The sequence below is a fragment of the Lepus europaeus genome, chromosome 1 (genome assembly GCF_033115175.1).
Source record: "Lepus europaeus isolate LE1 chromosome 1, mLepTim1.pri, whole genome shotgun sequence".
Taxonomy (NCBI): Eukaryota; Metazoa; Chordata; class Mammalia; order Lagomorpha; family Leporidae; genus Lepus; species Lepus europaeus.
In genome coordinates this window covers 157,726,050-157,744,671 of record NC_084827.1, presented here as the reverse complement: position 1 = coordinate 157,744,671, position 18,622 = coordinate 157,726,050, and the positions used below count along the sequence as shown (strand labels likewise).

General features: G+C 39.1%; 1 protein-coding gene across 1 annotated transcript in view; it reads right to left on the bottom strand.

Annotated features, from left to right (window-relative positions):
- SPAG16 (sperm associated antigen 16) overlaps window positions 1–18,622 on the bottom strand; it is a 1,194,746-nt gene that overhangs the window by 1,122,322 nt on the left and 53,802 nt on the right. The window contains exons 7-8 of the mRNA XM_062201827.1: window positions 14,134–14,251; window positions 6,547–6,616 (exon numbers count right to left, since the gene is read on the bottom strand). Coding sequence (XP_062057811.1) covers window positions 6,547–6,616; window positions 14,134–14,251 — 188 coding nt within the window. The remainder of the gene's footprint in view (window positions 1–6,546; window positions 6,617–14,133; window positions 14,252–18,622) is intronic.

Genomic DNA, 18,622 nt, shown 5'->3' with positions numbered 1-18,622 from the left:
AAAGTTAAGATTGTATACACTGTTGTTTTACTATAAATAGGACTACATAAACACCTTTGCACATAGTCTCTTTAGGCAACCCTGAATATAACTGATACTTTTTTAACATTAGAAAAATAATGAGAAGGGAAGACGAACAGAGCACAGAGCAGTGAAATTACTCTGTGTGATACTATAACGTTAGTTACATGTCAATGGAAATTTGTCAAAGCCCATGGAATGCACAATGTCTGGTGAACATTAATGTAAATGATGGACATGGATGATAAAGTAGTCTCATCAATTGTAACAAATATATTGCTCTGGGGATATTGATGGTGATGGAGGTTATACATGTGTGCGGACAAGTAGTAATAGGAAATTCCTATCTTCTGCACAATTTTGCCATGAACATAAAAGAAAATGAAGTCATCCCTCAAGAGAGTCAGTCTATGTAATGCATTCTTTTATAACATAGACCAAATACCAGGAGATAATTGCATAAGTTATCTATAAACAAGACATCTTGCCTATGGATGTAGTCATATCCAAGTCTACCACCTCCACTTTCTTGCTATCTGAGTCAAGAAAGTATCAAGTGAAGGAATAGGAAAAAAAATTAAAATGAGAATGCTACTTTTTTGAAAGGCAGAGCAAGGGGGAGGGTGGTTGGTAGAGAACTGAGACAGAGAGAGATAAACCTTTTATTCTTTTATCCTTTTATCCCCAAATGCCCACAACCACTAAGCCTGGGCCAAGTCAGTATCAGGAACCTGAAACTCCATCCAGGACTCCCATGTAGGTGGCAGGGACACAAGTACTTGAGCTATTACCACTGCTCCCCTGTGTGCTTTAGCAGGAGACCGGAATGGGTAGTGGAGGCAGAAATATCAAGAATCTTCTATGGGATGTAATTATCTCAAGCAGCAGCTTAACCTGCTGAGGCAACACTTGCCCCATGAATGCTGTTAAACCTTTATCAGAGAACACAATGAATAGTCATCTTGAAATGATACAATATCATCATTACTAAGGAAATTCATCATTTTGCAATCTTTCTATATTTTAAAATTTTTCTCACCTTTTTAAGATTTTTTGATTTTAATTTTAATAAAGTTAATAAATTTTATGTATTTCATATATACAGTTTTTTTAAAAGATGTCTTTATTCTATTTGAAAGAGTTACAGAGACAGAGAGATCTTTTATCTACTGGTTCACTTCCCCAAATTGCCAAAATGGCTGAGACGGGGCCAGGCCAAAGCCAGGAGCTTTATTTGGGTCTCCCATGTGGGTGGCAGGGGTTACTAACACTTGGGACATCTTCCACTGCCCTCCCAGATGCATTAGCAGGAAGCTGGATCAGAAATGGAGAACCCAGGATTTGAACCAGGGTTCATACGGGATGCCGATGTTACAAGAAGCAGCTCAACCGGCTAGGCCACAACGTCGGTCTCTATATATATACAGTTTGAAGAGCATAATGATGGGTGCTGGCACTGTGGCATAGAAGGTTAAGCCTCCACCTGCAGTGCTGGCATCCCACGTGGGCTATGGTTGAAGAACCAGCTGCTCCACTTCTGATCCAGCTGCCTGCTGATGTCCCTGGGAAGGCAGAGAAGGATGGCCTGAGTACTTGAGCCCTGGTACCCACATGGGAGAAGAAACTCCTGGCTTCAGTCCAGCTCAGTCCCGGCAATTGCACAGCAATTAGTGGAGTGAACCCATAGATGGAAGACCTCTCTTCTTCTCTTTCAGTGTCTCTGCTTTTCAAATGAATGAATAAATCTTTGAAAAAAAAAAAAAAACAACAGCATAATGATACTTCTCACTCTAGGACAAACGTTAATGAAGTATAATTTATATGCAATAAAATACATACATATACAGTTTGGTGAGCATTGGCAAATATAATCTTTCACACAATCACCACCAAATTCAAAATATGAAATATTTCCACAACATGTATTTTATTTTCTCACTTTTACTTTTATATGCCTTACAAATTTTTCCTTAATAATTTTAATTGGACAATTCTATTTTAAGGAAATTAAGAAAATTTAATCTTTTTAAATCAAAATTTGTTTTTTAAAAAAGATATAATTTAATAAATTTACAGAAGTATCAAAATTGTACATATTTATAAGGTACCACATGATGTTTTGGTGCCTCTATAGATTGTGTAATATCCGATCATAGTAAGCATTCCTAGTTCCTCAAACATCAAACATTTATTTATGATCAAAATACCTAAAATTATTTCAGGTTTTGTTTTGTTTTAACATTTCTGATTCTCTGTGATCAATTTTGGCATACTTTCCCTTTGGCCCAAATGAAATCCCTTATAATTTCTGGTATGACAAATTAGAATGCAAAATAATTGGTTTTTATTTATCATAAAATGTCTCGATTTCACTCTAGTCTGAGAAGGATATTTTTATTAGATATACAGTTCTGAACTAAAAACTCACTACACTTTAATAATATCATTTCATTGCTTCTAGTCTCTATTATTTTTTTTTCTTGACAGGCAGAGTGGACAGTGAGAGAGAGAGAGAGAGAGACAGAGAGAAAGGTCTTCCTTTTCCATTTGTTTACCCCCAATGGCCGCTCCGGTGGCTGGAGCACCATGCCGATCCGAAGCCAGGAGCCAGGTGCTTCTCCTGGTCTCCCATGTAGGTGCAGGGCCCAACGACTTGGGCCATCCTTCACTGCACTCCCGGGCCACAGCAGAGAGCTGGACAGGAAGAGGAGCTACCAGCACAGAACCGGCGCCCCGACCAAGACTGGAACCCGGGGTGCCAGCACCGCAGGCGGAGGATTAGCCTAGTGAGCCACGGCGCCGGCCTAGTCTCTATTATTTCTTATGATAACTTAGCCTTACTTTGTATTATTAGTTGCCAGTATGAAACAGGTTTTTCTGTTAACCTGTTCTCAAGACTTTCTCGCTTAAATATTCAAAATTTTGGGTACACTGTTTTCTGGGGTGTCCTTCTTTGTGTTGTGTTTAGCTGCTTTCTAGGATCTATAAAATTGGTATTTTACATCATGTTTGAGAAATTTTAGGCTATTATTTATTTAAATATTTTTATGTTCCATTTTCTGTATCAGACTTCAACTATATATGTCAATTGGGTAAATATATTTTCCATTAGTCTTTTTGTCTCTTTGGAAGAGATGACTTTTTAAATTTTTTAACATTTACTTATTTGAAAGACAAAGAGAGAGAGGGAGAGACAGAGAGAGATCTTCCATCAGTCAGTTGACACCCCAAATGGCCACAACAGCCACGGCTGGGCCATGCCAAAGCCAGAAGCCTGAATTCTAACGTTGTCTCCCATATGGGCAGCAGGGGCCCAAGTACTTGGGCCATTTCTGCTGCCTTCCTAGACACGTTATCAGGGAGCTGGATCTGAGGTGGAGCAGCCAAGACTCGAACCCAGTGCCCAGATGGGATGCCAGTGTTGCAGGCAGCAGCTTAACACACAGCACCACAATGCCCAGGCCAAGATGACTTTTTTCTTTTTATCTCTTTTCAAATTCACAAACATTTCTGCTATCTTCAATTTGTTATGAAGTATATTCAATAAAATTATTAGATACTTCAATAAAGTTACTATTTTTTTGTTATTATATTTTTCAATTCTAGAACTTTAATTTGCGTGTTGCTTTTTCCATCTTTCTGATGAAATTTACTACCTGTAAATTTAGGTTGTCCAGTTTGTAATGGAGTTGACTATAAATTCTTAGCTGGTGGCTGGGCTACCCAAGTGCTGATCGTGATTCCAAAAAAAATAAAATTACAAAAGATTCAAATTTAAAATGCTGAAATCCTGAAAGTCAATATCCACATATGAGGGGAAATGGTTATATTGAAGGGGTAAACAGTCAAATTCTGGGTAAGGTATTGACAAGATGAAAACTTTTGAAAGTTCTGACAAATTTATATTCACTGGAAAAACTGAGGGACATGGAAGTGAGGGAGGTAGTGGGGAGAGAGGAACAGAGATCTTCCACCCTTGTTTTCACTCCTCAAATTCTTGCAATGGCTGAGGCTGAATCAGGCCAAAGCCAGGACCAAGGAACTGCATCCAGGTCTCACCTACATGGGTGGCAGGTACGTAAGGGATTAAGATTTTAACTGCTGCTCCCCGGGAGTCTATTAGTAGGAAGCTGTATTAGAAAGTGTAGGGAGACTCAACACCAGGTACTGTTAGGAAGCTGGTACAGTTTTAGCCAGGTGGCCACATGGCCCAACCTCTGTGGTCAAGCTCCACCCCCTCCTAATGGGATTCGCTGCTCCTGCTTCCCTGCCCGCCCTCGGGCAAAGTTTTAAAAGGGCCTGTTCCTGAGAACGTGCTCTCTTGGCTCTTCTCTCCTGAGCTCTCTTGGTTGCTCTCTCTAGCCTCCTCCTCTGGTCTCTTGGCTCCTCTCTTGGCTCGTCTCTCTGCTCTATCTTCTCTCCTCACTATCTCCTCTCCTCTGTCTCTCTCTCTCTTATACTCTCTTTCTCTCTTTTTCCTTCACCGCCCCTTCACTCTGTTGGGTGTTCCCCAATAAACTCTTTCCCTTACTCTGGTGTTCGGTGTGTTTTGTGACACTAACATTAATATATAACAGGAAGTCCAACATGGGATGTGGGTATTCCAAGGGGCATCAAGCCACTGCTCCACAATGCCCACTCCCTCTCTCTTTTTTTTTCTCTTAAGATAAATGAGGGAGCCACAATTGCAGCTTTGCAGGTGAAGCCATTGCCTGCAATGCCAGCATTGCATATGAGTATCAGTTTGTATCTTGGCTGCTCCACTTCCCATCCAGCTCCCTCTAATGGTCTGGGAAAAGCAGGGTAAGATGGTCCAAGTATCTACACCTCTGTCACCCACATGGGAGACCTGGATGAAGCTCCAGGCTCCTGGTTTTGGCCTGGCTATCCCTGGCCATTACATATATCTGGGGAGTGAAGCAGCAGATGGAAGATTCTCTCTCTCTCTCTCTCTCTCTCTCTCTGCCCTTCTAATACTCTCAAATAAATAAATTCTTTAAAAAAGATAAAATGATTTTCAGAATGAATCACACAGCAAACCTAACTGTTGCTGTATATTTTTAAAAAATCCAAAACCAAAGATTTGGAAAGCTTGCAAATTAAATAAAAATCAAGGAAATGCAAACACAAAGAAATCAGGGGTGGATATATTAATATCACATATCATGGAATGCAATATATAGATCATGAAATGAGGAAAGAAGGGTATATAATTATGTAATAGGTATAATTGTAGTTCAGATAACATTTATAAACAACTTTATTCCAAATAATATAGCATCCACAATTTTTTACCATGTATGCATGTGTGTACCTAATTTCCACATGTGATAGAAAAATGTGGTATTTTTGTCTCTGTGTTTGACTTAGTTCTGCAAAACAGTAAACAGGTACTTTTTTTCTTTTATGGCATGGCTCTCCTAAAAGAGAACACTTTCACATGCATTTTCTATGTGGAGCTGCTCTTTTAGAGTTTCTTCCATGATTTTTATACATTGACATGAGCAATCCCTATTAAGTTTTCCCATCTACTGGGCCACGATACTATGCGGATTGGGTTACACACAAATCCATTACCACATAGACTCATCCACAGACCACACATTCACTGCAAGAAATATGGGGACAGTAAACCCCACTCTGTCTTGTTTTCCCTTCATGCTTACAATTATTTTTTGAGCAATTTTCCTTGGCTTCTGAAGACAAAGGTACCTTTAATTCATTCGAGTTCTTGAAATTTCATTGGCAGGAAGGAATTACCAACACTGGCCAATGACTAATTTTTTAACAAGTTTTCATCTTGTCATTTCCTTCTTCAGAATTTGGCCTCTATATACCACCTCTCTATAACCTTTTCCCCTTGTATGTGAGTTGTGTCTTTCAGGATTTCAACATCTGGAATTTGAATCTTTTGTGATTGTGTCTTTTGGAATCACGATCAGCACTTGGGCAGCAAAGCTACCAGCAAAAGGATTCAGTCAACTCCATCATACACGGGCTGCTCTTCATTATAGCTCCCTGTTCTCTGCTGATCTTTCCTCAGAAATCTACCTGCTTTCACTCTATAGTTTCTGCCTTTTCACCTCATCTTGATTGGCATGTCCTTCAGGGCACCCATTTCTCTGTTTGGAAACTTCCTCAGACACAAAGCCATAATGACAGTGGAAGTCACCTCATAAATTTTCCTTCTGTCACCTGCCTTCTGTGACTTGCGCTCTTTTCCAAGGGCTAAATATTGTTGCTTCATTTATATAGGTTAGCTTTGGCATAATTTATGAAGAGAAGCCTAGTATGGTACCAGGTACTCCATCATAGAAATCCTATCAAGATGGTTGACTCATTTTTCTCTAAAATTAATCAATACAGTATCACATCAATATTTCCTATTAATTTTCATTAACATTTTAATTTGTGAACTAGTTACCACACCAATTTCTTTTTAAATATCTTTAGAAAGCTAATAATTTATGAAGTTGAAAATCACCAAATCAATATTGTTATAGTTCCATGACATTTTACTTTTACCTTTAATTTCAGGAATATGATAACTATGTCCTATATCTATGTTCTTCAATGTTTCTTGAAGTTCAGAAACCTAAACAATAAAATTCAGACACTGAGTTATATTCTAAATCAGTTTTAAATTGATAAAATGCAATTATTAAATGTTTCTTGCAATATATCAAAATATTAGTATCTCCTGGATTAATACTAATAAATTTTAAAAATCAAACATGAATGTTAACAAAAAGGATAACACAATTCCAAATTAAAATTCAATTATACAGGCAATTTTTCAGTAACTATAAAAGTATCTGAAATATTTATTTCACAACATAGCTTCCTAAATAAAGAATACTCATTATACACTTTGATAATTATTTAGTTCTCTACTTCAAGAGAGATTTTTTTCTCTGTTAAAATCATTTCACAACAGCTTATTATGTTTATATTTATATCTACAGAATATGAAGTCAGTATTTAAAAAATAAATTATGAAAAGTCTTTTTATTTTCAAAACTCTTATCAGTTGCTATCCACAGATACAACCTGTTTCATTAAACAAGCCTTATAATTCAGAACACTTGTTAGATCTGCGGCACACCATTTCCCCATATTTCCAGAACAACAGGCTTAAATTTAAAATTCTACTTTAAAAAGCTAACTCAGAGTTTACTGTATATCATCATACCAAAACAAAGTACCACCTACTACCACTGAATGACAATATTTCTTTATTAACAGAAAACAACAGATAAGAAATTGAAATTGGGCCGGCGCCATGGCTCAACAGGCTAATCCTCCGCCTTGAGGCGCCGGCACACCGGGTTCTAGTCCCGGTCAGGGCACCAGATTCTATCCTGTTTGCCCCTCTTCCAGGCCAGCTCTATGCTATGGCCCGGGAAGGCAGTGGAGGATGGCCCAAGTCCTTGGGCCCTGCACCCCATGGGAGACCAGGAGAAGCACCTGGCTCCTGGCTTCGGATCAGCAAGATGCGCCAGCCGCAGCGGCCATTGGAGGGTGAACCAACGGCAAAAAGGAAGACCTTTCTCTCTGTCTCTCTTTCACTATCCACTCTGCCTGTCAAAAAATTAAAAAAAAAAAAAAGAAATTGAAATCTATAAATCAGTGCTAATATGACAGATTAATAGCTATTCTTAGAGATCAGGATTACAATTTTTTAAATTAAGGGCTGGTGTTATGGCACAGTGGCTTAAGTCATTGCTTGCTACAATGGCATCCCGTATGAACACGGATTCAAGTCTCAACTGCTCCACTTCTGATCCAGCTCCTTGCTAATGAGTCTAGGAAAGCAGTGGAGTCCAGGCTGCTGGCTTCGACCTTACCCAGCCCTAGCAGATGCAGCCATTTGAGGCGAGATGGATGGAAGACATATCTCTTTCCCTCTCTAATTCTGCCTTTCATGTCAATAAAATAAATATTTTTAAAAATTTAATAAAGTTCTTATTTAGAGTATCTTTTTTTTTTAATATTTTTTTTAGGTTTTTTATGTCTATGATTCCACTGAAACCAACTTTTGTATATAGTTTTTTTTTTTTTTTTTTTTTTTTTAATTTTTGACAGGCAGAGTGGACAGTGAGAGAGAGACAGAGAGAAAGGTCTTCCTTTTGCCGTTGGTTCACCCTCCAATGGCCGCCGCGGTAGCGCGCTGCGGCCGGCGCACCGCGCTGTTCCGATGGCAGGAGCCAGGTGCTTCTCCTGGTCTCCCATGGGGTGCAGGGCCCAAGCACTTGGGCCATCCTCCACTGCACTCCCTGGCCACAGCAGAGAGCTGGCCTGGAAGAGGGGCAACCGGGACAGGATCGGTGCCCTGACCGGGACTAGAACCCGGTGTGCCGGCGCTGCAAGGCGGAGGATTAGCCTGTTGAGCCACGGCGCCGGCCTAGAGTATCTTAATATTCACAGAATAGTTGTTAGTGTAATTCTAAGACTTCTTTATGTGTGTCCTACACCTGAATATCCCACACTGCTTCTTCTGTTGACTTCATACTGTGATGAAATACTTGTTACAGTAATAGACCAATATTGACACATTAATACAAACTAAAGTCCAAGTCCATATTTTCTTTGATTTTCATTATTTTGTCTATAATAACCTTTTCATGTTTCAGGATCCGTCCAGAATACTACCTTATATTTCTTTAGCCTCCTCAGGATGTGGACAATTTCTCAGAATTTCTCTGAGTTTAGTGGCTCTGACAATTTTGAGGACTGTTGGTCAGGTAGTACTTGGCAGAATAGCCCTAAATTTGCATTTGTTTAATCTTTCTTCCATAGTTAGACTAGAGTTGTGGGATTTGGGCAAGAAAAGTTCAGAGAAGAACTTTTATTAGCACATTACATCATGGGCACATGCTACCAGGATAACTTAAAATCAATGTTGACCTTAATCACCTGACTGAGGTAATTTGCCAGATTTCTCCAGTATAAAGTTATTTTCTTCTCTGTCTCCACTGTACCTATGGAAGCAAATAGTTAAACGTACCCAGCACTTAACAGCTGAGTTGTTAATTTCCACCTGCTTAAGGGAAGAATTATGCACATTTTTTCGGGATTCTTCTACACAGCACATTAATCTATTCTCATTTATTTACTCAATCATTTATTTATACCATTATGGAACTGGAGATATTTATATTACACTTTGAGTTATAATCCAACACCACATTATTTATTTTATTGCTTAAATCTTTCCAGGTTTGATCACTGGGAATTCCTTCACACCGGATTCCTCCAGTGAAAATCTAACTCTATTTTAACAGTGTTTAAACCTTGTCCCTTCCATCTTCTCTTGTGCACCACATCAAGACAAGCTGATAAACAAGCCTGGGGGCTCTCGTCTTATGTACTGGAGGGAGTTCGTCCCCACACAGAATTCTCACCCAGAATTACAGTAAATAACTTCATGCCTGTCTCCAGTCATTGCTCTCTATCTTGCTTTCAAGCCATTTCACAAATACTCAGGGAGCATGTGCTGACTTCCTCAGAGGACTCAATTATGAAAGTAATAAACGTTTTCACACTCTTTTAGTGTGTGTATAGCATCATCAGTCTCAACATCTAAACCAAACTGGATGAAGATCTATCTCCTTAGGTGTGCACTATAGTTCCTTTGTCCCTTAATAGCAAGAAATGCTCTGTTGGATATTTTATTTTTCTTTCCTATTCATTTTTGAGCACTTTCTTAAAATACAACAAGTTGCTTCAAGTGCTCCTGGCTCATTTTGTGTCTTCTATGTCCCATCCAACTTTCAGCTACTTCTCCAAGGGATCTGGAAAAAGTTCATGGAAAATCAAATTGAAAGACGTTTATTTTGGTGCAAAATAAAAATTGAAACAAGTAATTTTTTATATAATTGCATTCTCCATGAATACTTTGAGGGTCCTTCATGGTTTTTTTTGTTTGTTTGTTTGTTTTGTTTTGTTTTGTTTTTAGATTTCAATTAGGATCTCATAAACCAAAGAAAAAATATACTACACATATATGCTAAATTATAATTTACCTTGTTTGGATCTTAGAACCCTCAGAATACCAAACAATAGTCTCAATAATTTTGTAAAAGTGAAAACAATTAAAATGATGGGATTTTATTTAAGTCAAATTTAAAATAGTTCTTCACTGCTCATTATTACTAAAGGAATTTGACAGCAACTACCTCTTCTAGGGTTTTTGTCATCTTAGGGTTTATTTTCACTTTTATAAACTAAGTAGCATCAATATTCCAACTTCTTATCTTTATGAAAAGTGCATGTTTGGTGCAGGCCCTGTGGCACAGTGGGTTAAAGCCCTGGTCTACAGTTCTGGCATCATATACGGGCACCGGTTTGAGTCCCAGCTGCTCCACTTTCAATCCAGATCGCTGCTATGGCCTGGGAAAGCAGAGGAAGATGGCCCAAGTACTTGGACCCCTGCACCCACATGGGAGACCTGGAAGAAGCTCCTGGCTCCTGGCCTTGGATCAGCTCAGCTCTGGCATTTGCAGATATTTGGGGAGTGAATCAGAGGATGGAAGACCTCTTTCCCTCACTCTGATTCTACCTCTCTATAATTCTTTCGAATAAAATAAATCTTTTTAAGAAAGTACATGTTTAAAGAGTTTAAGTTAAATCTCATTAAGATAAGCTATAATAATAAGAATGATAACAAGAAACTCAGACACAAAACATCAGATGTTTCTTTAGTGCTGTTAATTCACATCCTCAAAATTTTGGTTGGAAGTAATTCTCAGAGCATAAATACATCCAACAGCAAAATAAGCATAAAATATATATAATCCTCTATTTTGAATTATAGTGGAAATTTTCACATATTTTAATATATTTTCCTTGCACACATATTTAATAAATTCAGTATATGTCTTTATGATGATAGGTTCAATTTTAAGGCTAATCCACAACTTATACAACTCAGGCTATACCTGATAAGTATGTTCCAATAGGAGAAAAAAGGTATAGTTGCTGGTAATAGATCATTCTTTCTATTAAGTATACCTAAATAAGTTCAGTTAGTTAAGTGGTAAACTTGGCTTGTTCTCAAAGGACACACCCAGAGAATTGATGGTACTAATTCTATACTCCCCATCCTAATTTGGAGAATAGTTCATTGATTTTTAGGATTAGGTAGAAATAAGGGATATCTGACCATTATTTTAGCCACTTAGCATCTTGGGTTTAGCAGATTATATGGCATCCACCTCTTTCTTTGTTGTTGTTGGGTTTACTCCAATATGTAGTACACTTAATCTCTAAAAGAACAGCCTAGGAAAAGTAATAACCTCTTAAAAATTTCTTCATACTTTACACTATGCGGTAAACACACAGGACATCTAGGTAGTGTCTGAAAATTGAGTGACAGAGGTATCTCTATATAGATGGACCTTCAACTGACTTTCAAATTGTTCATGACTTATATATAAAGTATAGGAAAATGAGAAGTTTCAATCTACCTCACTGGGGTACATGAACATGTTAACTGTTGAAGTACTGGTACAGGAAAAGGACTAGGGTTGAGACAATGACATTGGGATGCTCACAGGTGCTATAATTTAGCCATGAATTTAGCAAGCTGTGTTAGGTCTGCACTCAAAAGAACTATCCAGAACCATGCACCTCAACACCAATCATTCTACATTGGAAAGCGGACACAGAAGATAGCATATAGACTTCAGGCCACATGGATACAGTTTCTACTAGAAAACTGAGAAGAGGATGACATTAGAAGGAAGGAAATTAACACTGACAATCACTTTTTAACAAAATAATCTGTTAATATAATATCCACATAACTTGTCAAAAAGCCCATAGGCAGTGTTTTAACATAGAAAGATCTTAATAGTCTTACACACAGGTGATTATGTATTTTGCCTTCAAGCAGAAGTTCAAGTACAAAATGAAATTAGTTGTAGATAATAAAGTTTTGTTTCTTTGTACATCTGAACACTAATGTATAAAATTCAACCCTGACTCCTAGGAAGATGATTTTAATTTTTTAAACATTTTCATTTGAGATACATCTCAATCATAAGCAACTTATCCTTGTTTAATACATGGCTAGTTTCTAGCACAATGGGGATTCACATCCTCCACTTCTGATCCATTTCTCTTTCCACTAAACAAGTAAGGAGCAACCTCACTGAGAAATCCAAAAATTATAAGTGGTCTAAGGTTTTTCTTAGTAACATCAGTCTAAGTGACATGCCACAGATTCCAAAGTACATATTGTCAGGGTCATTACAGGATTCCCTTTTGTAATGCCAGGTCAATAAAGGTTTCCCTTTTGAAGAAGTGTAATAAGTAATATCAGGACCTGGTGGACTAAAGAAAGTAGGATAACAGCACAAGTATAAGATGGGCTTGCAGCAAATAAGAAATAGGAGCAGATCTAAATCTGGCTCCCAACCCCAACCATGTAGAGTTACGCCTCTTATTAGGAGGCTGAGGAAACAGGTTAAATGAAAAAGAGTAAATTAGAAAAATGAAATTCTGAAGGTTTTACACATAATGCCATAAAATTTTAAACTATTATTAAACCAAGTGTATTAAATATCACTTAAAATACAATTCAAGGACACAAAATAAAATTCAAGAACAAGAGGCATGAAGAAAAGTGAGTTTCCATTTTAGTAGAAGAATGCCACTCAAAAGACAAAATAAACTTGATTAAAGTATGTCTTAGTAAAATTATTCAAGGAAGAATATTATTGTCATACAAACTTTGTAGCCAAAAATTAAAAACTCAGGAAACAATAAATGTTAAGCATAGTTACAGCTCTATATTTCAAATGCTATCATGCATTTTGAGGGGCATAAAATATTTTACCTACTTTTTCTCTTTTTTTAAGATATATTTATTTGAAAATCAGAGTTACAGAGAGACAGAGGGAGAGGGGTAGAGAGAGAGAGCTTCCATCCACTGGTTCACATCCCCCTCCCCCACCTCAAAATGCCCACGACAACCAGGGCCGGACCAGGCCGAAGACAGGAGCTAAGAGCTTCATCCAGTTCTCCCATGTGGGTGCAGGAGCAGAAGAACTTGGGCCACCCTGCACTGCATTCCCAGCTGCATTAGCAAGGAGCTGGATTAGAAGTGGAACAGCTGGAACCAGAAACACAGCCTGTATGACATACCAGCATTGCACGTGGTAGCTTTACACTGTGCTACAGAGCTGGCCCCTTCCTTACTCTTTCTTGAATTCTATGCCAAATTTCTTCACCATTGCCCTAGTGTTTAGGCCTCTGCTACTACAAGAATGGAAAACAGTGTCATCCATTACAAAAGTGAAAAAATTGAGCCAGTAACATATGTAAAAATATTCATTTGGGGGAAGGTTGCAGAGTGTTTTAATTCATTATCTCATATGTTTCACAAATGTAGGCCTTTGTGGCTACTTTTCTTTTTTTCTTTTTCTTTTTTTTTTTTCTTTGACAGGCAGAGCAGACAGTGAGAGAGAGAGAGAGAGAGAGAGAGAGAGAGAGAGAGAAAGGTCTTCCTTTTGCAGTTGGTTCACCCTCCAATGGCCGCCTCGGCCGGCGCACTGCGCTGATCCGAAGCCAGGAGCCAGGTGCTTGTCCTGGTCTCCCATGCGGGTGCAGGGCCCAAGCACTTGGACCATCCTCCACTGCACTCCCTGGCCACAGCAGAGAGCTGGCCTGGAGAGGGACAACCGGGACAGAATCCGGTACCCCGATTGGGACTAGAACCCGGTGTGCCAGCGCCGCAAGGCGGAGGATTAGCCTATTGAGCCGCGGTGCCAGCCTCGGCTACTTTTCATATATGAGAAATCTGAACATTACGTGTTTAAGAAACTTGTCAAAGGCCAGTGTTTGTAGTTGTAAAGCCTAGCATTTAAATACAAGTTTGACCACAATTTTTTTATTCTAACTACACTTTAGTAATGTCCTATACATTTATGTTTTTAAAAAATACTTAATACTCGTATTTACAGCTTTTAAAATAATTTCTAAATTTTTCCAAATGTTTTGAATGTGAAAATATCTTAAAATGCTATCTCAGCAACAAAACTAATATTTCTTTGTGTTAGAAAAAATGATTTAAAAATCATGTTGAAGTATCCATGGTTGTCTCTTTACCTGTCCAACTGCTCTGTCTCTTTCCAAAGAGGTCAGCATTTTCTCCTTCAGTAAAATGTGGTGTTTCTCATGTAACACTCGTATCGTTGGTTCATAAGAGGCATAATGCAACTTCAACCTATGAAAAACAAAAGGCCAATTGTATCTGAAAGGATCATTGAGTTGAATCAGTAATTTCCATGTACCATATAAGCTTTTTTTTTTTTCACTTTGAAATAACCATGAGTAACTGTAGAAAGTTCAACCCACTAGAAGCAAAAAACAAAGAAATTATTATTTAGTATGCAACTTCACTGCAACCTGGGAAGGGAGCAGAAGTATAAGGCAAAGATCACATTCATCCTTTTTTTTTTTTTTTTTTTTTTTTTTTGGCAGGCAGAGTGGAAGTGAGAGAGAGAGAAAGAGAGAAAGGTCTTCCTTTTGCGGTTGGTTCACCCTCCAAAGGCTGCCGTGGCCGGTGCACTGCGCTGATCCGAAGCCAGGAGCCAGTTGCTTCTCCTGGTCTCCCATGGGGTGCAGGGCCCAAGCACTTGGGCCATCCTCCACTGCACTCCCGGACCACAGCAGAGAGCTGGCCTGGAAGAGGGGCAACTGGGACAGGATCCGGCGCCCCAACCAAGACTAGAACCCGGTGTGCTGGTGCCGCAGGCGGAGGAGTAGCCTATTGAGCCACGGCGCTGGTCACATTCATCCTTAATAGTTTCCATTTCTTACTAGCACCTTTTGCTGTTTTCAAATATCTATCAAGATAATCACTGCTCTTTTCTGAGATTCAAAAAAAAAATCAGTTCCTTTAATCAACTCAGTGGCAATTTTCAGAAAGGCAAGAACTACAAACAATTGAAAAATTAATCATTCACATCAAATACACTAAGATAGCTTTGAAAGCAAATTTGAATAAAATTATACTTAAAATATTAAAAATAAAAAATTGATATCTCATAGAAGAAATAATTCAATATAACAATATAATACCATTATGTTATGATATGTCTTTTAAATTATTTTATGTGAAAATGCCTTAAAAATTTTTTTGTTTTTCGATTGAAGTATAATTTACATGGGGTAAAATATAGAGGTCTTACATTGTTACAGTTCAAAGAATTAAATATAAAGTCCACATTGTTACAAAATAAAGAATATTTCTAATATACTAAAAGATTCTAGAGTTTCATATACTTGGTATCAGAATAGGCTCTCTTTGGAAGCTGGGTCTTTTGCTCAGCATAATGGTTCTTGTATGTTGGTACTTCATTTATCTCTGTGAGTAGTCCCTTTACAGTCATATTTCATTTAACAACAGAGATACATTCTGAGAAAGTACCAATAGGTGATTTCATCATTGTGAGAACATTATAGAGTGTCCTTACACAAACTAAGATGGCTACATCACTAAGCAACATGATCTCAGGGGAATACTATCATACGTGCTGTCTGGTGTTGACTGAAATTTCATTAGGCAGTGCATGACTACACACACACACGTCCTGCAATGTATTTATCAGGTATTCTTGCTGATGCAAATCAGTTGTTCTGGAGCTGGTACAGCGGCATAGCAGGTAAAGCTGCCACCTGAGGTGCTGGCATCCCATGTGGGCACTAGTTCGAGTTATGGATGTTCTGCTTCCGATCCAGCTCCCTGTTGGTGTGCCTGGGAAAGCAGCAGAGGATGGCACAAATTCTTCCTGCACCCACATGGGAGACCTGGAAAAGCTCCTCACTCCTGGCTTCAGACTGGGCCAACTCTGGGCATTGTAGCCACTTGAGAAGTGAACCGGTAGATTGAGGGTCTCTCTCTCTCCCTCTCTCTCTCTCTCTCTCTCCTTTTCAAATAAATAAATGAATCTTTAAAAAAATAAAGTAAAATAAAAGTATCATTTCTTTCCACTTTTTGGCTATCATAGGTAATGCTGCTATGAACATTTTTATACAAGTCATATAAGCTTTTATATACTATATATAATTTCTTTGAGATAAATATTTAGGCATTAAGTTGACGGGTTATCATACTGCCAACATCAATATATGATAGTCCTGATAACTACCTCCTTGCCAACATTTGGGGTCTCGAACCAACACCCATATCGGATGCTGGCGCTTTGGGCCAGGTCATAAACCCACTATGCCCCAGCGCCGGCCCCACGTAATTTGTTTTAAAACTTCTTTTCTGGGGAAGGCACTGTGGCATAGTGGGTAAAGCTGCTGCCTGCAATGATGCATCCCTTATGCGCTCTGTTTCGAGTCCCAACTGCTCCACTTCCAGTCCAGCTCTCTGCTATGGCCTGGGAAAGCAGTAGAAAATGGCCCAAGTCCTTGGGCCCCTGCACCCACATGGGAGACCTGGAAGAAACTCCTGGCTCCTGGCTTCGGATTGGCGCAGCTCTGGCCATTGTGGCCATTTGGAGAGTGAACCAGCAGATGGAAAACCTTCCCCCGCCCCCCGCCTCTGCCTCTGCCTCTCTAACTCTACCTTTCAAATAAATAAATAAATCTTTTAAAAAAAACTTATTTTCTTAAGTTGTTTTCTTAAGTTGTTATCTAATGGTTGAAACGGTTTGCTAAGTATTCATGTGATATTGCTATTGTCAGCAAGCAATCTAGGACTTGCTCCCTCATTTCTCTATTCTAAGCCCAACTTGTTCTTTCATTTCTCTATTCTCTTCAAGATAGGAAACTAATTCTATTATGAAGGAATCTGTAGGATGCACAATTTAATCTTTAGACCTTATAAAAGAGATGGCTAACATTTTTCTGCAACAGCATAGCCAAAATAAGAACTCAAATAATAATCTCATAGCTAGATTCACTTCGCCATCAGCGAAGTATACAGTAAGTAGAAAAAACCTCCCTTTCAGACCAAAGGGAAAGAAAGTTTTAAAGTGAGAATATAATTTTCCTCATGGGCATTGTCTACCTTAGAAAAACTACTACAGAACATGCCTGTGACTATAGACTTGTAGTTCAGGCCACCGAAGATTAGAGATGGGACACGGGCACTCCCTTGACTTGCATCCTCTGGTCTGCTTGAACACAAACCAGGAGGAAAAGAAAGCTCGGCATCAGAAGCAATGGGTGGCAGGCCTATTAATGGCTGATCTGTACGGTGATCTGCCCTCAAGGAGACCCAACAGGCCAGTCCACTGCAGTGGCTTGCAATGTGGTAAGCCTGGGCTTCAGCAGAAGTCAGCTTGTGAAGAGCCCTGGCAGCTCTGCCAAGAGTTGGATCACTGGAAATGGACCTGCCCTGGAGTCGAAGGATGCCCAGGTCAGAGCCACAGATCTTATTGGCTCTAAGCTGAAAAGCCCTTCACTCAGCCCAACTTCCAAAGTGACCACTGCAGCTGAGGGGATGGTCAAGTAGGGTCAGCAACATTGCAGGCAGAACTGTAAATTTCTTGTTAGAGATGCCCCCTGCCTTTACCTGGCCAGCTCTCCTCCCAGGCCAGCCAAGTAATGAAAGTCAACAGAGTGCCTTCCCCTAGGAGGTTCACACCTCCCTTAGGATATACCCCATGTGAAGAGATAGATAGGTCTGGGCCTCTGAATTTACAAGGCCTAAAGCCCACCAGATTATTATCAAGCCCCTTCTATCAGGTTCTATTTGCCTCTCAATCAGAAAACTTAATTGTAGCTTAGAAAGCACCTTTCTTAGCTCCTCTAATAATGACTCTGTCCTTTGTTCTAGGCCCTGTCTAGTGCACTTGGGCCTCATTCCTTTGTAATCATAACCTCTACTCTACCACCAATGGCTCTACTCCCAACCTGTGTGTACTGATGGTCCTCTTCCCCACTTAATGCTGTATAATTGTTCAAACCTGGTAAATGCCACTCTTAGGATCATTGGTTACTATCCTCACTCTGTCTTTTATGACCTTGTCTAAATATGATCAGAGTCGGCAAACTTGGAAGGCTTCCATAGCCTTGGCAACTCATGACGACAGCCTAGGATGGTTACTGGCACCATAAACTAGAGTGTCAATTTGTTGGGTCAACAACAGGAGCCACTGTGCACTTGCTCCTCATGCGGGATCTCTGTCCTTAATGTGCTGTACATTGTGATTTAATGCTATAACTAGTACTCAAACAGTATGTTTCACTTTGTGTTTCTATGTGGGTGCAAACTGTTGAAATCTTTATACTAAATTGATCTTCTGTATATAAAGAGAATTGAAAATGAATCTTGATGCGAATGGAAGGGGAGAGGGAGCGGGAGAGGGGAGGGTTGCGGGTGGGAGGGAAGTTATGGGGGGGGAAGCCATTGTAATCCATAAGCTGTACACTGGAAATTTATATTCATTAAATAAAAGTTAAAAAAAAAAAAGAAAAAAAAACTTATTTTCTAATATAGGCATTCAGGCTATAGGTTTCACTTTAAGCTACTTCTGTTGCATCCCACCCATTTTGATATGCTGCATTTTTAACCAGTCAGCTCAAAATACAAGTATTTCCTAACTTCCTTCTTTAACTCATAGGTTATTTGAAATAAGGT